This window comes from Macaca fascicularis, chromosome 9 (assembly GCF_037993035.2).
Source record: "Macaca fascicularis isolate 582-1 chromosome 9, T2T-MFA8v1.1".
NCBI classification, from domain to species: Eukaryota; Metazoa; Chordata; class Mammalia; order Primates; family Cercopithecidae; genus Macaca; species Macaca fascicularis.
Window position 1 is genome coordinate 112,093,185 of NC_088383.1, and position 20,685 is coordinate 112,113,869.

The 20,685-nt window shown below is 44.7% G+C and overlaps 1 protein-coding gene across 7 annotated transcripts in view; it reads left to right on the plus strand.

The window, feature by feature from the left end:
- Positions 1-20,685, plus strand: part of CNNM2 (cyclin and CBS domain divalent metal cation transport mediator 2) — a 170,927-nt gene that overhangs the window by 142,643 nt on the left and 7,599 nt on the right. For 4 of the 7 annotated variants that reach the window (XR_012418176.1, XR_012418175.1, XR_012418173.1 and 1 more), the window contains 3 exons: positions 839-1,008; positions 14,045-14,138; positions 17,153-17,218. Coding sequence is in view for 2 of the 7 variants with exons in the window: in XM_005566327.5 (XP_005566384.1) it covers positions 839-1,008; positions 14,045-14,138; positions 17,153-17,218 (330 nt within the window). In the remaining 5 variants the exon portion in view is untranslated. The remainder of the gene's footprint in view (positions 1-838; positions 1,009-14,044; positions 14,139-17,152; positions 17,219-20,685) is intronic. The other 3 variants (XR_012418177.1, XR_012418174.1, XM_005566328.5) reach the window with 1 other exon arrangement.

The window sequence follows — 20,685 nt, forward strand, 5'->3', positions numbered from 1 at the left end:
AGCCAGGCATGGTGGTGGGCGCCTGTAATCCCATTTACACAGGAGGCTGAGGCAGAAGAATCACTTGAACCCGGGAGGTGGCGGTTGCAGTGAGCCGAGATCGCACCACTGCACTCCAGCCTGGGTGACAGATTGAGACTCCTTCTCAAAAAAAAAAAAAAAAAAAACACTAAAACTAAATCTCCTACTCTGCTTCTGAGATATCATAGAGTCCAGTTGTAGGATAGCACCCTTCAGTCAGTAATTTTTGTTTTTGTATTTAAAATAAAATTGCTATCTTCGTAAATACTTTTGAACGTTACTTTTTTTTTTTAATTAGCATGTTGATGTGTGCACATGCCCTGCTCTTATTTCCAGTCTCAACCCTCTTTGTTCCCCACATTCCTCGGGGTAGTTGAGTGGGAGAGGGAGACGTGGGGCACCCGTGTGTGTGCGCTGGCACTAACCGCACCCGATGCTCCTGACCTTGGCTTCTTCCTTTGGCTGTTTGTCGACAGTCAGACTGTTATGGCTTGTTGAGGGGCATCCCCCGCACTCAAGGAGCCCGCTTGCGGTTGATTTTCATTTCTGTCAGTCAAATTAGTGTAGTTTTATGAGGACTGAAGTCCATGACGGGTTGAAAAGGAAAGAAGTAAAAGGAAAAAACGTGAGAATTCAGCACTTTCTAATTTCTCCCAGGTAATCTGTCCCCAGTGGATCACCAAACGGAAGCCTCATCCATCCAAATACTATCACTTTGATTCCAAGTATTCTTACCTAAACACCTCAATTACTATTAATAGTATAATTTTTCTCCCTCCGTTTGAAATGTAATATCAAGTTGTGTTTATATCTATAGAAGTAGAAGCATTTAGCCCATCCCAGATGTCAGAGAAGATCCTTCTAAGGCTGCTAAAGCACCCCAATGTCATCCAGGAACTGAAGTATGATGAGAAGAACAAGAAAGCCCCTGAATACTACCTCTACCAGCGCAACAAGCCAGTAGACTACTTCGTTCTCATTCTGCAGGTCAGAAGAATTATTCAATAGTGGTTTGCTCTCCCTGAGTATCCATCTTTCAGTTTGGTGTAAGTGAATGGGTGTCACCGTGTACATACTGAACCCTTTCTATAGGGGGCAGCCTTAGACATGGGATAATTTCATCTTCCTGTTTTCGTATCTGTAAAGTAATTCTAATTAAAGCATTGCCAATAGTTACTTTAATTTTCAATACTAAAAGGTACTTTGACTGGGTGCAGTGGCACATACCTGTAATTCCATCACTTTGAGAGGCCAAGGTGGGAGGATTGCTTGAGGACAGGAGTTCAAGACCAGCCTGGGCAACATGGTGAGACCCCTGTCACTACAAAAAATTTAAAAATGAGCTGGATGTGGTGGCATGCACCTGTGGTCCCAGCTACTTGGGAGGCTGAGACAGGGGGCAGTGGGCGGGGGGATTGCTTGAGCCCAGGAGGTTGCCATGTTTGTACCACTGCACTCTAGCCTGGGTGACAGCAAAACCCTGTCTCAAAAAAAAAAAAAAAAAAAAAAGTTGGTGGGATGCACTTAGTGATTGAGTTCGATGAAAATGGTGAATTCAATTGTTAGTATTTTTTGAAGAGTTTGGGAGAGTTTACCAGTACATGTCCAGATCTCAGTGGGTGTTTGAAATTTAAGTGTCATGGTTCTTTGGTCCTTTTTCCATCCTTTTTTCCATCCTTCATTAGGACTTAAGTTTATACAGCTTCTTAGAGATACCTTAGCATCTCTTCCATTAACACCACCAAAATAATCCATTTGTTGCTGTTTTTATTCCTGGTTACCAACCAAACTGTTTTATAGAGGAACTGATAGGATAATTACAGCCTCTTACAGCAGGGTAGCTAATTCCTTCTCACTGTAACATAATTCAGTAGATGAGGTGGGAAGGTCAGTTCATTCTGAACTTCCTTTGAGTGGCTTTGGTGTGGGTTGACAGGAGTCCTTGTTTTATCACAGTCTCACTTAATAGAGCTCTATCCTTGGCATGGAGGCCAAAGTGGATATTAGTCGATAAAATGCTAATGTGATCAAATGTGTAGATTCAAACTTGGGAAAGTGTTGTGTTCATGTGACCCTGTGTTTGGGCAGCATTGTGGTGTCTGGAAGCAGGAGTGAGGAGTAGGAAAATGCCGAGGGTTAGCTAATTGCATGTCACTTTCTTACAGTCCTTCTTAGAAACTTCTGTTTGCGAGTTTACTGATTTAGTACCCTGATTCATCTTCTAAATTTAGTTTTCCTCAATTGTTTTTTTTTTTTTCCTCTCTGGAGATATATAAGCTTGAAACTCTGAGTGCACTGTTGGGAATTTAGTTTATTTACTGCGGTAAGGGAATAAAACATTCATGTTTCTCATAAGTGTGAGATGTGAATATTCCTTAAGCCTGAAGAAACTGGATACATTGAAGACTGTCACAGGAGGAATTGGAAGATTGACATTGTGAATTTCAGTGGTAATATTAGAAACGATGTGGTTTTCAGTTGTCTCCTTTTGTACAGTTAGAGTTTATGAAGTTGTGATTCAGTAATGCTTTATTGCTATATAAGAAAGCCATGGGTCTAAAAATCTTACAGAAAGGGGACTTCATAATCTCTGTCCGTTTACAAGTAAATCTTTTAAGATATTTTTGATAAGACATGTATATTTACCTGTGTTTGTATACCCATTTGTGTTAAATACATATAGAAAGGTGACAAGTTTTTTGAACTGTTAGGCTGATAATGCCATGGGGGTTTTATAAGTAGTGTGTATATGTTTGATGAACAGGACTTACGGAGATGTTTGGTGAAAAACATGATCTTGCAGACAGACAATTATCTAAGGTACGAAGAGAAGAGCAAAATGAAACACCCTCACAGTTTTGGTCAATCTGGCATAGTTGCCATCATTACAAAGCATATTCTACATAATATGTCACTGAGCCAACACTGGAAGTTCCTGCCACTTTAGGGAGCATGTTCCACTTTTTTTCATTTTTATTTTTTTATTTTTTTATTTTTTTTTGAGATAGAATCTCGCTCTGTCACCCAGGCTAGAGTGCGATGGTGTGATCTAGGCTCACTGCAACCTCCGCTTCCCAAATTTAAGCAATTCTCCTGCCTCAAGCTCCCAAGTAGTTGGGATTACAGGCATGCTCCACCACACCTGGCTAATTTTTGTATTTTTAGTCGAGATGGGGTTTCACCTTGTTGGCCAGGCTGGTCTTGAACTCCTGACCTCAAGTGATCCACCCGCCTCGGCCTCTCAAAGCACTGGGATTACAGGCATGAGCCACCGTGTCTGGCCTCCGCTGCATTTCAGGAGCACTAAATAAGAAGGAAGCAGTAGTATCTGCCTTCCCCTTCCTGGCCTCAGTGCCGGTGAGATGCTCTCCCTTCAGGAAAAAACCCTCCTTCAGGAAAAAACCCTTTAAGTAACTGATAGGAATATAATTGTAAATAGAAACACATCATTTTTTAGTTTAGGTCCTAGATAAGATAAATTCCAAATTATTCAAGGAAAATGACCCAAGTAAACAAGAGTATTTTTTAAGTTACCATGTATATACCTCTCACTACATATGCATAAAAAAGCCAAAACTTCAAGTTATCTGAAAAAGTAGATCTTGACACTAAAATGCATTTCAGAAGCAATAAAGACAGTTAAAAGCACCGTAAATCATGGAAAAAACTTTATTGGCTCTACATGCTTTAAATAACAAAATACATATGTAAGTAGAAATAGGAACATAATTTTGGTGGAAGTGTTTTTTACACCATCATAAAAGATCAGGCATACTGAAAAAAGTCAGTTTTAAACTGAATAACTCGTAAAATAGAATTAACAGATTTAGAGAAAATTAAACATAAGCTTTTTTGAAAGTATATTTCTCTTGATTATGTGGGCTGGGTGTGGTGGCTCATACCTATAATCCCAGCACTTTGGGAGGTCAAGATAGGAGGATCGTTTGAGGATCGTTTAAGGCCAGAAGTTTGACATCAGCCTGGGCTACAGAGCAAGATCCCCTTCTCTACAAAAATTTTTTTAAAAATTAGCCGGGCTTGGTGACCTGTGCCTACAGTCCCAGCTACTCAGGAGGCTGAGGCAGGATTGCTTAAGCCCAGGTGTTCGAGGCTGCAGTGAGCTATGATGGTGCTACTGTACTCCAGCCTGGGTGAAAGAGTGAGAATGTCTCAATAAAAAAGCTATGTGACTCATAAAATCGATCATTTATCATGTTACAGTGTACATGCTAGTAAATACAAAAAGAAATTTCATAAAACTACCTAAATCGATCATAATGAAATAAAATTAGAAATAAAAAATACATAAAAGTGCTGGGTGTGGTGGCTCATGCCTGTAATCCCAGAACTTTGGGAGGTTGAGGTGTGTGGATCACTTGAGTCCAGGAGTTCAAGACCAGCCTGGGCAACATGGTGAAACCCTGTCTCTACAAAAATACAAACATTAGCTAGGAGTGGTGGCTGCTACTCGGGAGGCTGAGGTGGGAGAATCGCTTGAGCCTGGCAGGCAGAGGTTGCAGTGAGCCGAGATGGTGCCACTGCACTCCAGCCTGAGGGACAGAGTGAGACCCCATCTCCAAAAAAATAAGATAAATTTAAAGAAAAGGCCATATATTTAAAAATACTAAGCCATGTTAAAATTGTGATAAATTCTTTTATGTAGGCTTATATTCAAGACACAGACACAGTGTATAATGTCCTCTCATTTTTGTAAAAGAAATAAACATGCATCTACATGAATTATCTTCAGAAGGTTACCCAAGAAACTGGTAACAGCAAGTCTCTCTAAGGAGGCAACTTGGAAGGCTGGAAATAGGGTGGAAGGAAGACTGCCTTCTTCCTTGTATAGTTTAACTTTCTCACCTCATGCGTGTGCTATTTAAGTAATTTTAAAATAGAGCTAACGGCAAAATAAAAGTCCTAAATAGCAACTGAGTTAGAGAAAACATATAGAATGTAATAAAATATATATAGTATTACCATAAAAGTCTATTTTTAAATAATGTAAATACCATATAGGTGGTCTGTCAGTTTTAAGAAATCTTATTCCTCTAAGTACTTAAAAAGAAAATAGAGAACTATAATTATGTGAAAAAGAGCAAAGCAGCAAACTAAAAAATAACAAATTAGTAAAGATTGTTAAACTGGCCAGGCGTGGTGGCTCACGCCTGTAATCCCAGCACTTTGGGAGGCTGAGGCAGGCGGATCACTTGAGGTCAGGAATTTGACACCAGCCTGGCAAACATGGTGAAACCCCGTCTCTACTAAAAATGCAAAAATTAGCTGGATGTGTTGGCGTGCACCTGTGGTCCCAGCTACTCAGGAAGCTGAGGCCCAAGAATCACTTGAACCCAGAAGGCGGAGGTTGCAGTGAGCCAAGATCGCGCCACTGTGCTCCAGCCTGGGCAACAGAGTGAGACTCTGTCTCAAAAAATATATAATAATAATAATAATAATAATAATTTAAAATTGAAAATGCCTTATAACCCATAAATACAATCAAGATTTGGCTCTTTAAAAATGTCAACAAAGTCAGTCTTCTATTGGCATAATTGATGTGATAAAAGATAAAAGTTCTCTGCTTCCCCATAAAAGCAGCTAGAATAAAAGGATTTGCTAGAAAAAATATTCAATCTTCAAAAAACTCACAATTTCTATATTATAGAACAAGATGGCATGATAGTCAATTGCATTCTTTAAGGGTGATATGGGCTTAATCCTAAATCCTAAGATCTGATAATATAGGCCAATCTCACTTGTCAACATTGATATAGAATTTCTAAATAATATGGTAGCAGATAGCAACACACACCCAGGGTTACTGACTTGTGGCTGCGACTGAACTGGATTTGTTTTAGGAATGCAGTGCCAGTTTAAGAACAACAAAACCAAAATATGTCACATTAATTGGGAAAGTAGTAAAAAAAATTCTGATTTATATCAGTAGATGTCAGAAAGACAGTTGACAAAGTTAAGCATCTATTACTGATTTTAGAAGACAGATACCCCATCCCTTCACATTTTTAACTGTGAATGGTGGACAAAAAAGAAAAAGTACAATAAATCATATCCTAAACTGGCAGCCTCCCATCTAAATAAATCATTGCTTTACAAAGGTATCTATGCAAATATATTTATAGCAAATCTATTAACTATAAAATAGTAGAAACAGTTCATATCTTTTTTTTTTTTTTTTTTTTTTGAGACAGAGTCTCGCCCTGTTGCCCAGGCTGGAATGCAGTGGTGCAATCTCAGCTTACTGCAACCTCCGCCTCCCGGGTTCAAGTGATTCTCCTGCCCCAGCCTCCCAAGTAGCTGGGATTACAGGCATGTGCCACTACGCCCAGCTAATTTTTGTATTTTTAGTGGAGACGGGGTTTCACTATGTTGGTGAGGCTGGTCTCGAACTCTTGACCTCGTGATCCGCCCACCTTGGCCTCCAAAGTGCTGGGATTACAGGCGTGAGCCACTATACCCAGCCCAGTTCATATCTAACTAATTAAAGTGAGATGATGATAATATGAGGGATCACTATGTAGTAATGGAAGAAGTGGAAAGCATGTGCAAAAATGTCAAGTAAAAAAAGAGTGTGTTCACAGTGATTATAACTGTTATGAACCATTTTCCTAATAAAAGTAGAGCAATAGGCTGGGTGTGACGGCTCACACCTGTTAATCCCAGCACTTTGGGAGGCTGAGGCGGGTGGATCACTTGAGGTCAGACTGGCCAGTGTGGTGAAACCCTGTCTCTACTAGAAATACAAAAAAAAGCCAGGCATGGTGGTGCATGCCTGTAGTCCCAGCTACTTGGGAGGCTGAGACAGGAGGATCGCTTGAACCTGGGAGGCTGAGGTTGCAGTGAGCCAAGATCATGTCACTACACTCTAGCCTGGGTGACAGAGGGAAACTCCGTCTAAAAAAAAAAAAAAAAGTAATGGATCATTGTATAATTTATACAGTTGGTGAGGATTTGTTGGTTCTTTGGGGAGTAAAATGTCTAAATGAGCTAATAAAAAATAGCATGATTGCTTTTCCACAGCACATAACCAGATTATAATTTAGGAAACATAAAGAATAACTAAGAAATACGTGAAAACATAAGGAAAACAAAAGAAATACCTGTTTTATTTGCCATTACATAACCTACAGAAAGGAATACTTCCCCCCTCCCCCGGAGTTATTTTTTTTTATTGGTTTCATGCCCCAAATTAATGTTCCTCCTTCCCTCTCCCTCTGCCTCATTCCCTGTGCCTCATTCCTTCTGCCTGCCTCCCACTTCATCCACACTTTTTTTTTTTTTTTGAGATGGAGTCTTGCTCTGTCGCCAGGTTGGAATGCAGTGGCGTGATTTCGGCTCACTGGAACCTCTGACTCCCTGCCTGGTTCAAACGATTCTCCTGCCTCAGCCTCCTGAGTAGCTGGGATTACAGGCATGCACCACCATGCCTGGCTAATTTTGTATTTTAGTGGAGACAGGGTCTTTCCATGTTGGCCAGGATGGTGTTGATCTTTGACTTCATGATCTGCCTGTCTCGGCCTCCCAAAGTGCGGGGATTACAGGTGGGAGCCACTGTGCCCGGCCCATCCACACTCTTTTTTTAGAGCATCTGACATGGATTCAAAAGGGACTTTTCCCTATAAACAGAGGTTGTCCTCTTGTGGAGATGGCAGGGGGCATCTTAGATTTATACAGCCCTTGACAATGCTTAGTATGCCTTCACCCTTCACCTGATATGGGAAGGAGAATTTAAGCTTTTAATAGCAACCTCCTCATGGGTTTTTAAGTTGCATGGTCTGTGTACCCCATTGCAGTAACGGATCCTCAATCTTGAGTCAAGCACAGATAACACACCCATTTTACTTGGACACCCAGCATTGAAACTTTTAAAATTGTACTACTTAAGTATATGTCAATGTAAAATTGACTAGGTATAAGCTCCCTTTGCTTTAGAACTCTCATATAGAACTATAAACCAAAACTATTAAATGAATAAACTCTCAATGTGTAGGTGATATTTGGCTGATCCGGAAGGGCCCTGTCCCAGGGCTGTGGAGGGCTGCTGCAGTGCAAGCTCCCTTGCAGTCAGCACACCTGGGCCTTTGTGTGTCCAAGATGACCGCACCCTCCAGCCCTTTGCCAAATCTGAGCTACTTTGAATGTTTCTATGGTGTGTTGTGCTATAATTTGGCCTCCACTGGGTGTGACTGAATTACTTCCCTGTTAAATCCCACTCTGTTTCCTACTCATTAGCTTAGTGCTTCTCACAGTTTAATGTGCAGAGAATTCACCTGTGGGTCTTGTTGAACTGCAGATCCTTCAGTACGAGATGAATGCTTCAGTAGGTCTGGGGTGGAGTCTGAGATGCTGCGTTACCAGCAAGCTCCCAGCTGACAGTAGCAAGGCTTAGCTGTGATGCTCCAAGTAATACCACGTGGCACTAGAGTGGCCAAGGTGGCTGCTGGCACATCTGGTGGTAGCACTTGATTGGAAAATGGTCAGTCAGATGGTCCAAAATGTGTCTAGATTAATTTTAACTATCAACATTTTGAAAAGTAAATTTAGCAAACTTGCTGAGTCTGGCCATTCCATCACAGGCTCCAGATTGAAAGCATTGCTAGAGAGTGTTGGGGCACCAGGTCTCCCCAGGCTTTGAGTGGGCATCTTTGGGTGCTGCCACCCCTCTCGGTTAATACAACCCAGTCTCTGTGCCCCTGGCATCTCATCACCTCCTTTCAGGAGTCAGGCCCCCCTGAATACTTTGTGATGGCGATTTGAAAAACAAGACAGTGAGCGGGAGACCAGGTGGCCGCTCAGCATGTGGCACATGGGGAAGTCCCACCTCGGAGCGCATGCACTGATCCTCTGGTTGGCGCTGTTTGCACCAGTGTGGTTGGGCCCATGCTGGCTAGGGAAGCTTAGGATTCCACTTTGAAGCCAGGCGTGGCACGGGCTGTTGAGTAGGTTGTGGACACTTAGAAACTTTGAGAAGAGGTTATCTGATACCTTTGTCCAAAGAAGGGCAGGATGCTGTGAGAGATACTTTACTCAGGAAGCCAACTTTGCTGGTCCAGTGAGGCCTTCTTCCAAGGTAGTCAGTTTGTAAGCACGAAGCCCTACTTCCCTTTGGGAATTCTTGGAGTTCATCATGTCCTGTCCTGGTTTTTTTGGTGATACGCTTGACTAGAGTAAACTTACAAATGTTTCAAAAGTAAAATCAATATGTAGCTTCCTTATATGGAAAAAGTTGTTATCTGAAAAGATACCTAATTAATCTCAAGCCAGGTAAGCCATCTCCTCCTGGGCCCTAATTTGTATAGTGGTAAGGTTATTTGAAAATGATTGTTTTTTGGAACCACTAACACGTAAATGAATAAGATATGTTTACCGGATGTTTTTAAAACTTGCCTGCCAGAAAAGTTTAAATCCTATAGAGAGGGATGCAGAGGGGTGGGCAGGTTTGAAAACTCTTGGAATTGTAGAGTCATAGAATGCTCTTATAGAACTGAAAGAGCTGCAGGTACCCTTTAATCTATTGCAATTTTTAATGAAGTAAAATTACTCTAATGTGATAACTCTTCCTAAGTGCTGAGATATTTTTAACAAAGTTTTTGTCAGTTTGAGGCAGAATGAGAAAAATGCAGTTGCAATGAGCTTTTCATAAAGCTATGTGTATTCAGTTTGAAGACCTGTTACTCTGAAATGATATATTTTCTAAATTTGAGGGGTTAAATGTCTGGTCTTTTATGAAATGATGGTAACAGTAGATAGCTGGGTTTTGAGTTTGTTTTTTTTTTTTTTTTTTTTTCTGAGACAGTGCCTCACTATTTCGCCCAGGCTGGTCTTGAGCTCCTGACCTCAAGCAATCCTGCTGCCTCAGCCTCCCCAGTAACTGGGATTACAGGTGTGAGCCACTGTGCCTGGCAATAGTTGTGTTTTTTTAAATAAATACCTTTATTTTGCCCAGGCACAGTGGCTCATGCCTGTAATCCCAACACTTTGGGAGACCGAGGAGGGAGGAGCAGCCAGGAGTTCAAGACCAGCCTGAGAAACATAGTGAGACCCTGTCTCTATGAAAAAAATAGAAAAAATTATTTGGGCATGGTGGTGCACGCCTGTAGTGCCAGCTGCTCAGGAGGCTGAGTTATAAGCATTGCTTGAGCTCTAGAGTTCAAGGCTGCAGGATTCTTACCGCAGGTGCAGTGAGCTGTGATTGCACCACTGTACTCCATCCTGGGTGACAGAGCAAGACCCTGTCTGAAAAAAATAAATTTTAAAACCATCTTTATGAAAAACAAATTTGGCAACCCCATGTCTTTCCCTGTATCTGTCTTTGTAGAGGTGTGTCTTACTGGCCATTAGGATGGAAATGTCTAGGAATACACTGAGCTAGCGTATCCACCCTGTAACAGTGGATCTCGACTAGATGGAGTCCAGAGGGAAGATGGCAGATCCTCCCCTGCCTGGGATCCTGTCTGGAAGGACAGAGGAAGCATCAACTGGAATGGCAGTGGTCTGGAGTTTTGAGTCTTGCAGCTGCCCTTGCTTAATCGGCCGACTCAGCTACACTGCCTTTGAGGGAGTCCCTTGAGAGGCCAGGCACACAGTTTCCAGGGCTGGGGCCACTCGTCACAGACAGAGCCTTAAAGCAATGATTCCCAAAGTTTGCGGCTTGCTAGAATCACCTGGAGAGCTTTTTAAATAAAATCCTCATGCCCAGATTCACCTATATCATTAAATGAGAATGCCCAAGGGCCAGAGCCAGAGTCAGTAATTTGGGAATCTCTGCTTTGAGTGTGCAAGGCAGAGCTTCATGCCTGAGTGGAACCACTGCACACTTCCAAGAGACAGATGGTGTGAACCTATGGATTAAATAGAGGGGAAAAAAGATGCATGGTTTTCTGTTTTATAGTCATGTTTTGGTAGTGCCAGCCCTACTGGGCCTGACAGTTTATCTCCAAAGAATAGTGACCTGACATCTCTCTGCAGGGACACAACACAAAAGCCCCTGTAATTTGTACAACAAATGCTCCAGATAACTGGAGACCCCCAGGAATGGAAGTCACCATGAGGCTCCACTGCATTTGACCCTTCCTCCCGATTTCCTGCACGGAGGGTCAGCCTCAGAGCTGGTCACGCAGCCACTCTTGAGGTTACAAACTACAAAGCAGACATTTGCAGCCAGCACATAAGTGTCAGTTCAGGAAGAGATGGACACAGAATTGGGGAGACACGTACCGCAGCCACTCCTGTGTTTGTTGCTATCTCTGAACCTTGTTCCTCCCCTCCTCTCTGAAGGGACCCTACTTCAGGGACTTCCCCAGCACCCAGAGTCCCGAATTTTCAACAGCCTTCCTGTGGTCCCACAGATGGGGACGTCCTGCTGCCTGTCCCTCTCCTGCCGGGACCACCGTGCCCCCACTGAATCCTCTGTGGGGTAGGAAAGCCTCCTGCAGCCCCCAGCGGCCTGTGGTCAGTGATGCTGCTCCCCGGCGGCCTTGAGCACCTGAGGCCCTGACCGTCCTTGCCCCTGGAATTCTCCTGTCCCCTGCTCTTCTGCCATGGTGCTGCTCTCTGGGCCTCCCTTGTCAGGCTCTGCCGTGGTCCTGTTACGGTTTCAGTTTTCCCTCCTGCTCTCAGTTGTGGGCCACGCTTCAGTCCTTTTCCTGTCTCAGGTCCATGTCTCCAGCCCTGACCTCTCTCTAGACCTTCTTTCTCCCACTCATGGTGTCCGTGTTCCTCAGCCCCTCCCGATGGGCCTCTGGTTCCTATACTCCTGTGTCCCTGATGGCTTCTCTGAATCCCTTATCAAGAGCTTCTCTACTGCAGTCCCTCCTCAGCCCTGTGGCCGCCACCCTCGCAGAAGCAAACTCTGTTCCTCCACCCAGGACCCAACCACGCCAGCCCATCGCCTGGGGATCTGCTCACCCAGCTGCCTTCCAGACCTGCCCTCACTCCTCCCTGCAAATCCAGAGCCTGGCCGGCCGCTGCTGCTGCCCTGGGCTTCCCCCGTGCTGTCCCCTTCTCTTGGTCATCCACGGCTTTTCCTTCCTGTGTGTGATTTGTCTTTATGTAAGAACAAGAAGTAAGATTTTTCTGGGAGCTTCTGTTCCCAATGTCTTTTTCCTCATGCTGAGCTCTTGTGTGCCATGTTGTGGGCCATTGCTTCTCATGTGCTCACCTGTCCCTGCTGCATGGTCAGCCTGTGGGGGATGACAGCTGTCATCTCCGACTCCACAGTGTCACCTGTAGGGCCCTGCCCGTGTGGGGAGGGTTTTCATTACCTGCCCATTTGCAGGTGGATTTTTATATCATGGGTAGAGTTATAAGTTTATACAGCAAGATAATTGGCTAGGGACTGGTGAACTGTCATTTCTGTTGAACATGAAAACCTGAAAGGCAGTAGTTCATCTTCTGAAGAAATGGCCCAAGAAAGAGCTTTCGTAATTGGAAACTTAATATAAAATAATAGTTTGCATCAGGTGGCATGGCATCTTTTTTTTTTTTTTTTTTTTTTGAGATAGGGTCTCATTCTGTGGCCTGTGCTGGAGTGCAGTGGCACAATCACGGCTCACTGCCTCACAGGTTCAAGTAATCCTCCCAAGTAGCTGAGACTACAGGTGCACGCCACCATACCTGGCTAATTTTTGTATTTTTTGTAGAGATGGGGTCTTGCTGTGTTGCCCAGGCTGATATTGAACTCCTGGGCTCAAGCAATCTGCCCGTCTCGGTCTCCCAGAGTGCTGAGATTATGGGTATGAACCACTGCTCCCAGCCTCCTAGCACCCTGATGAAGAGCTTGTTCTTTACTAAATCTTGCTGATCCCCCCTCCCTTGATTTGTGGGAGGGGAGTGATTTGTCTACTGCGTTGAGTTGTGCGCATTAAATGAATTCATAAAACACTGATGTGTTAGCACAATTCCTTTTCAATACATGGCATCTTAATTTTTGTTCACCCATTGTAAAGGATGCCTCACACAGTTGTAGTAATGGGAACAAGAGCATTTCTGACCCTTAGCCTGAAAATCTAAAAGTGAAACTGACTTATGAGAGCATTTCAGTAGCCCAGAAAACACAGTGAACACCTACCATGCAGGGATTATAGTGGACCCTAGAGTTCCAGGGATGAATAAGACACTCTGTCCCAAAAGAACTCATCAAGGTAAACGAGAAGTTGTAGACAAGTTAGCGAAAGTGAAGAAAAGGGAAAATCTTAGGGGGAGGAGAGGGGAACTTTGTTTTAACGGAAGGAGACTTTCTTCAAAGTGCTTTTCCAAGACAGGAGAAAAATCCCCTGGAGCTTAAGTGCCTCCAGGAGTGTAGACAGCAAGTTATCGGCCTGCGAGGGTCTGTTCAGTGGTCAGAACACCGTGCTCGTGAGACGAGAGTGGGCTCTACCCAGGTTATTCCTCTCTGTTCCATGGCCACGAACCATGTCGGCCCTTGACCCTGATTCAGCCCCAGCTCTGGCTCCTTGGACAGCCATCGCCCAGCATCGTCTTGGTGCTCGGTCCCACCGATGGAGCAAGATGTGCCGTCTTTTCATAGCTGGAGGCCTGAAGAATCCAAGAACTACAGATATTGGGAAGATACTAAGTGGACTCACAGAAAGTAAACATTACAGGCCAGGCACAGTGGCTCACGCCTGTAATCCCTTGGGGAGCACTTTGGGAGGCTGAGAAGTGAGACAGGATTACTGGAGCTCAAGAATTCAAAACCAGCCTAGGTAACACAGATCTATCTCCACAAAGAACATTGTATTTTAAGTTTTTAATATAAAAATTATTTTAAAAATAAACATCACATTTACACTGTCACCTCTGCACAATCAGCCAAATCCAGTTTTCATATTTAAAACGAATGAGACCCCTCCTCCCAGTGGGAAAGTTGAGCTGAAGCTTTACTCCCTCAATAGTGTTGGGAAAGGAAATTCGACAAAAATCTAAGGAAGGACCAAATATTGTACAGAGTGTGCCAATAGGCTCTTGCAGCTGGACTGAAAATACCTGCCTTTTCTCTCCACAGGGGAAAGTGGAAGTGGAAGCTGGGAAAGAAGGTATGAAGTTTGAAGCGAGTGCCTTCTCATACTACGGCGTGATGGCCCTGACAGCCTCTCCAGGTACGTTTGGTTCTCAGCCGCATAGGGCAGGGCCACACGTTAGGAAGTAAGGCCCCTCTCCTGTCATCTTTCTCTGTCTGCCAGCTGACCCATTCATTTCCTTTTTGAACATTTTTTTGAAGTATATCATACATGCAGAAAATCTGCACAAATCCTAAGTATACACACCTCCATGAATTCTCACAAACTGAACACATGTGTAAAGCGGCACCCAGATCAAGAGACAGGACGTTACCAGCCTTACAGAACTCCCATCGCACTCCCTTTTAGTCACTGGTCCCCCAGAGTAACAGCTGTCTTGACTTCTCAGCCTAATTTTGCCTGCTTTTGAAGTTTGCATAAATGGAGACACTGTGTGTGTTACACAGAGGCTGGCTCCTTTCTCTCAGTGTCATGCTTGTCACGTCACCTCTGTTGCTGTATGTGATCACACTCTTATTTCCTCTTGCCGTGTCTAGTATGCCACTATATGAATACACAGCAGTGCACGTGTCCTTTCATTGCTGATAGACATTGGGGTAGTCCTGTCTGGGGCTACTATGAATATGTGGCTTTGAACATTCTTGTACATGTCTTTGGGTGAATGTGTTTGTCCATTTCTGCTGGGTGTGCACCTGGGACTGGCACTACAGGTCAGAGGGTGTGCCTCTGGATTCAGCTCTGATGTACCCGCTTACCCCCAACCTGTGCTGTGTGAATTCCGGTTGCTCTGTATCCAGCACTTGATATTGTTGAGTCTGTTAAATGTTAGCAATTTGGGAGGTCTTAATTTGCATGTTTCTGAGGACGAATGAGGTTGTTCCTATATACTGACTGCCTGTGGTGGCCAGCTCTTGTCTGGAGAACTGGCCAGTTGAGTCAGCCAGTTAAGGGTGAGTGGCCATGGGATTGACTAAGTTCTCTGAGCACAAGATTCCAAGATGCCAGCCAGCCAGATGTTCCCTCAGACATGAACATAGATACCTGGTGGCTTGCTGGCCGCTGGGGATGGCGCTGCTTGGCAGAGTGCACACGCTTGCTATTAACACCTTAGGCAGCCCGAACAGGTCGGGCAGGTCGACAGAGGTGCTGGAGTGCCACCTTGTGGCAAAAACACCAAATGATGTGTAGTTTTAGGAAACCTCATTTACAAACCTCAAACCTAAAAATAACCCATTTTAAAAGAATTCCTGAAAGCCAGGCTTCAAAGGGAAGTTTTTGTGACGGTGGTCTTCATCGACTGCTCTACCCAATAGTCTGAGGAACCCAAAGATGTTTTGGTTAGAAAGTCACTGAGACGTCAAGAATTCTATCGCATTTCTAAACTTCCTCTGTCCCAAACACCCCTTCTCACTATCCTGTTGCAGGTGTTTGAGTCCTGGGGGCACAGTGTTCCCACTGTCAACTGCTGACCAACACCCATACGCATTGTGAACATAGGCCTGTCTGACCCTACTTAATGAGTAGGTTTCTGTCGTAAACTTGAAGGTGACCTTCGTTTTCACTGCTTAGTGACAGAGATGGGGTAGCTCTTACCTAGGCATGAGAAGACCTGGGTTGTAGCTTCAGCTACATCACAGGCAGGTCGTGTGATGTTGAGCGAGGCTCTTGGTCTCCGCCTTAAGAGGATATAATGATACCAGCTCATGTGATTATTAGAAGACTAGGATGCAGTGATCCTCACACAAGTGCCTTTTCCCCTTGAAAACACGAGGGGAAATGTGGGTATAGCAGAAAGGTGCCATGACTGTGACGAGTTTTGGCAGCTGATCTCAAATTAGCCCCAGGTGAGCAGAACCAGATTTATAAGATGACTTTGAAAAGAAACTAGGAGTGGGTTGTACATTTCTACCAATTACTGGTTCTGAAACATAAATATCAGCCCAGTTTCTGTTGAACTGTAATGGAAGGACAAGTCTCATTCAGAAGAGGATGTGGTGAGCAGCCCTCTGAGTCTGGAACTGCTAAGAAGGAAGGGGAAATCACTTGAGGTCAGGAGTTCGAGACCAGCCTGGCCAACGTGGTGAAACCCCATCTCTACTAAAAATACAGAAATTAGCCAGGCGTGGTGGCACATGCCTGTAGTCCCAGCTACCCGGGAGGCTGAGGCAGGAGAATCGCTTGAGCCTGGGAGGTGGAGGTTGCAGTGAGCCCAGAGCATGCCACTTTACTCCAGCCCCGGTGACAGAGTGAGACTCCATCTCAAAATAAAAAAGTGGGGGGAATTTCATTAATGGCATCTTATCTATTCCAAAGCCTAGTATTTTACTTAACTTTATGCTAAGATTTGGGATTTTGTATATTCATTGAGAAGCACAGTTAGTAGACATCTCAAGGTAAAGTTTCTGTTTATTGATGTTCGCCGTCTGGGGAAAGCCTGCAATAATCAGTTCTTAAGAACTGCCTGCCCCAGAGGCATGATTCCTGCTCAACATTTCATGTTCTGAGACTTTTCAGTCTGATGGGGTGGTGAGAAGCGGTGATGAGGCTGACTCTGGTCTGCATTCCCAGGAAATCTGTGTATGCGTTCTTTACTTACTTTCCTCTATTTTGAGATTTGAAAGCATTCCTAACAATTCAGAGCTTCAGGTCAAAATTAAAATGAGCTAAAGTTGCACATATGAGAAGCTGTAGGCTGTGCAGTGAGTGAGTATTGGGGTGTAGGCACCAGCAGTTTGGGTCAGGTTCTTAGGGAGTTGACTAATTGAGCTCCCTTTTGCGCAGCTACTGGTGATTTAAGCCCTTAAGAGTCGCACCTTTTGAGCTATCAACCCCAATTAGTTATTATTGGCTTAAGAGATTTCGTGGTTAGTAACAAGCCCATGGGTAGGATTTCTCCTGGTCTTGGCCTCCTGTATTCTCTTCCTGGAAAGCAGTGTGTGCTGTTTTGTTTCTATACCATACCGACTTGCATTTCTGCAACTGAATGCGCATATTGTATTGGTAGAACAAGTATCCCCTCCTGTCCCTTGATTACAGAGATCTCTTTTCTTGCCTTTTGATGTGATCTCACCCTGTTTTTCTCCATTTTTCAGTTCCTTTGTCCCTGTCTCGTACCTTTGTTGTCAGCAGAACAGAGTTGTTAGCAGCAGGTTCTCCAGGTAATTCTGCATGCTTCCTTTCCGTAATTCTCCCGATTGCCTCCCCTGCCCCCCATCACGCCTGGCTGGCTGGGTCTGCTCCCTTTACCTGGACAGGCTGTTTTCGTGTTCCTTGGAGCACTAAAGCTCTAAGGTTCTGTAACTTTATAGCGAGCTCTCCAGGAAAGCATAAGCCACAGCAGGTAGAGAGTCCAGAACACCGCAAAGTCGCCATGCACACAGTAGCCACGAAGCATGGAAAGGGAGAGCTGCTCTGGCGTGGATTATTAGTGCTCCCTGCCCGCGCGGCTGACCTTGAATTTTCAGGTCAGCAGTAGGGGACTGTTCTTGGTTCTTATTCTGACCTCAGCAAGTCATGGTGTGTGGAGTTTGCAGAGGCCCTGAGAGCCTCAAACCCTGAGGCCGCTTTTATAGAGCCCATTTGCCAAAGGCCTGAGACCTGTAAACTCTTCTTGGTAAGCAAGAAAAATACCCCATCCACACAGGTGCACGACATTCCTGTCTCCTGGGTTCTTCCCACATCTGTGTGAGCGGAGCGTGAGCGCCTCTGCTGTCCGCCAGGCAGGCGGCCCTGCTTCTCCCCGCCACCTGACTTTGTTTTGGAGTGAACACCCAGCACATTCCTATCCCACTGCTGCCGACTGCCCTGCAGGAGAGGGTGGCCGGGCCTAGCTAATACGTCCAGCCATTAAAAAGAAGGGAAAAGGCTTAATCTGTCTTTAATTAAAATTGCTGGGATTTCCTAGTTGGTAACACAACTTTCCTATATTTATCTTCAGAGTTTTTTCCATAATTACTATACTGTCATAAAACTTTGGAACATAAATTTGGCCACAAAACCTGACCTGAACTGGGGGTCAGTCACTACGGTTTTCGCTCTACTTGTTGTGAATCCTCGTCTGTCTCACCAAAAGTTAATGTGTTTGCAGACGAGGGCCGCCCCAGAATTACTGGGTGGTGTATGTAACATGGGGTGTACAGACTGTATCACCTTCCAGAATTCAAACATCTCCGGCCCCCAAGGGCTTCAGATGAAGAATGTGGACCTTTATTATTACTATTTTAAGTAAGATGGCATTTGAGGCTCTGAGCAGTGGGCTGAAGCTCAGGGTTGCAGCACCCCTGCTCGCACTGGCGCCCGTCGAGCTGTGGAAGGGGACCCAGAAGGCAGGGCCTGCTCCTCCAGAGGGTGGCCATGGAGCCAGGCAGCAGGCTCTTGGCAAAGGAGAGGATCTACTCACACAAACAGAGGGCAGTGGGGTGAGAGGAAGCAGACTGAGTCTAGATGCTTTGGAAGATCAGAGAAATCGCCCTAAAATCCTCCTCAGGAGAGAACAGGAGACTCAAAAGTACTGCAGGAGACCTCAGACAAGCAAAGTACGTTGAAATGTTTTGTTTTTATAGCCTTCAAATGTTAACACAAACTGTTTTGAAGGCGTCTGTAGAAATGGTGATGAGATAGGTGGCCAAAGCACAGGGATACAGTAGGATCTCGTTTCAAAAAAACGGACTAATCTGTCACCCTGCGTGAAGTCACTGCATGTGCAAAGGCTTGGTCATGGGGTGGGCGCATGGTGGCAAGGTCCGAGAGGAAGCTGACAAGAAAGAATAGAAAATGCCAACTGGGCTCACTTACGGGGTACCTACTCTACTGATGTCAGACAAGCACTTTGTACATTATCTTATTTTTAACCCTTGTCAGACCTTATAAAATGGGTACCAGGGCTGGGCACGGCACTCACGCCTATAATCCCAGCACTTTGGGAGGCTGAGGGGTGGTGGATCACCTGAGGTCAGGAGTTCAAGACCAGCTTGGTCAACACAGTGAAACCTTGTCTCTACTAAAAATACAAAAATTAACTGGGCGTGGTGGTACACGCCTGTAATCCCAGCTGCTCGGGAGGCTGAGGCAAGAGAATCACTTGAACCTGGGAGGCGGAGGTTGCAGTGAGCCAAGATTGCACCACTGCACTCCAGCCTGGGTGACAAGAGCAAGACTCTCTCAAAAAAAAAAAAGGTCCACATTTTACAGATAAAGAATCTGAAACTTAGCAAAATTGGGTCACCTATTCAAAGATCCATTCTGCTAAATATAAAAGTCTGATAAATTGTTAATTTGCCTTGTTCTCGTAGAAATGGAAACAAGGGGAACTGCCACTCTGAATTTAATTTGTCTAACAATGGAAAATTAGTTCATAAATTGACAATTGGAGGGAGAGTTAAGATACAAAAATTTTAGGAGAAAGTGGGCGCGGTGGCTCACGCCTATAATCCCAGCACTTTGGGAGGCTGAGGCAGCCAGATCACTTGAGCTCAGGAGTTCAAGACCAGGCTGGGCAACATGGCAAAACTCCATCTCTACCAAAAATGTAAAAAATAGCTGGGCATGGTGGCACACACTTATAGTCCCAGCTGCTCAGGAGGCTGAGGCAGGAGAATCCCCTGAGCCCAGGAGGTTGAGGCTACAGTGAGCCAAGATCACACTACTGCATTCCAGCCTGGGTGACAAAGCAAGACCCTGTCTCAAAAAAAAAAAAAAAAAAAAAAAAATTAGGAGAGAGCGAACTCATCACCGGAGATTCTTGGAGTACTTATGTTTTGTTCTGAGTGTCCTATTTTAAGACGGCGATGGGGTGAGATGAACAGCTGCAGGATTTATCCTGCAGAAGAGACTTAAGTAGACCATTGCTCTCTCCACCTATCTAAGGGCTATTTTGAATAGCAGAGGAAGAAAAGGCACTAAAGCTCCACACAGAGGAAGCGAGGCTATCATTTGAAGTTAGGGAGGCACGTTTTGATGGGCGCGATGACAAACTTTCCCGATAGCCAAAGGGCAGGTGCAGCCAAGGGCCAGCTCCTCCAAGGGACACATTGCAAAGAGGAGCCAAGCGTCAGATGGGAGAATTGGTCCCCTCCAGTCCTGTGATAGGATGCAATTCAAGACCTGGCCAGGGTGGGCACGCAGTTCCTATCTGCAATAGTTGGTTAGAAAAGTAAAAAGTGAAAGAAGCCTTGGTGAAGGGGCATTTTTTAATGACATTTCTATTAGAAGCCACAGTGAACTTCCCTTTAAGAGCAACAACACCCAGACTGGAGCGCCTTCCACTGTGTTTTAAGGGAGGGATGCTACAAAACCTCACTGAAGACTATAGCGCCCAAGATAACTTATGCAAACACTCATTAGGGGTTTGGGTTTGGTGTCTTCTAGTGTTCTTAAATTCCTGCGACATCCTTGGGCTACCTGATGGGGGATTTTAATGGGGTCAGAGATGAAGATAATAGGTTCAGCTAGAGGGTATGGTATGAGCAGACAAGTATTTTGATCCCTTTATAATACCTACTGATTTAATATTCTCAAGAGTCCCTTGTTTTTACTTCCGGCAAAATAATGAAGTGCTGTCCTCCTGTGGCCTGCGTTTGACACCAAGCAGCTTCTGCATGTTGGGCCTTGGCCCGTCCTCACCTGA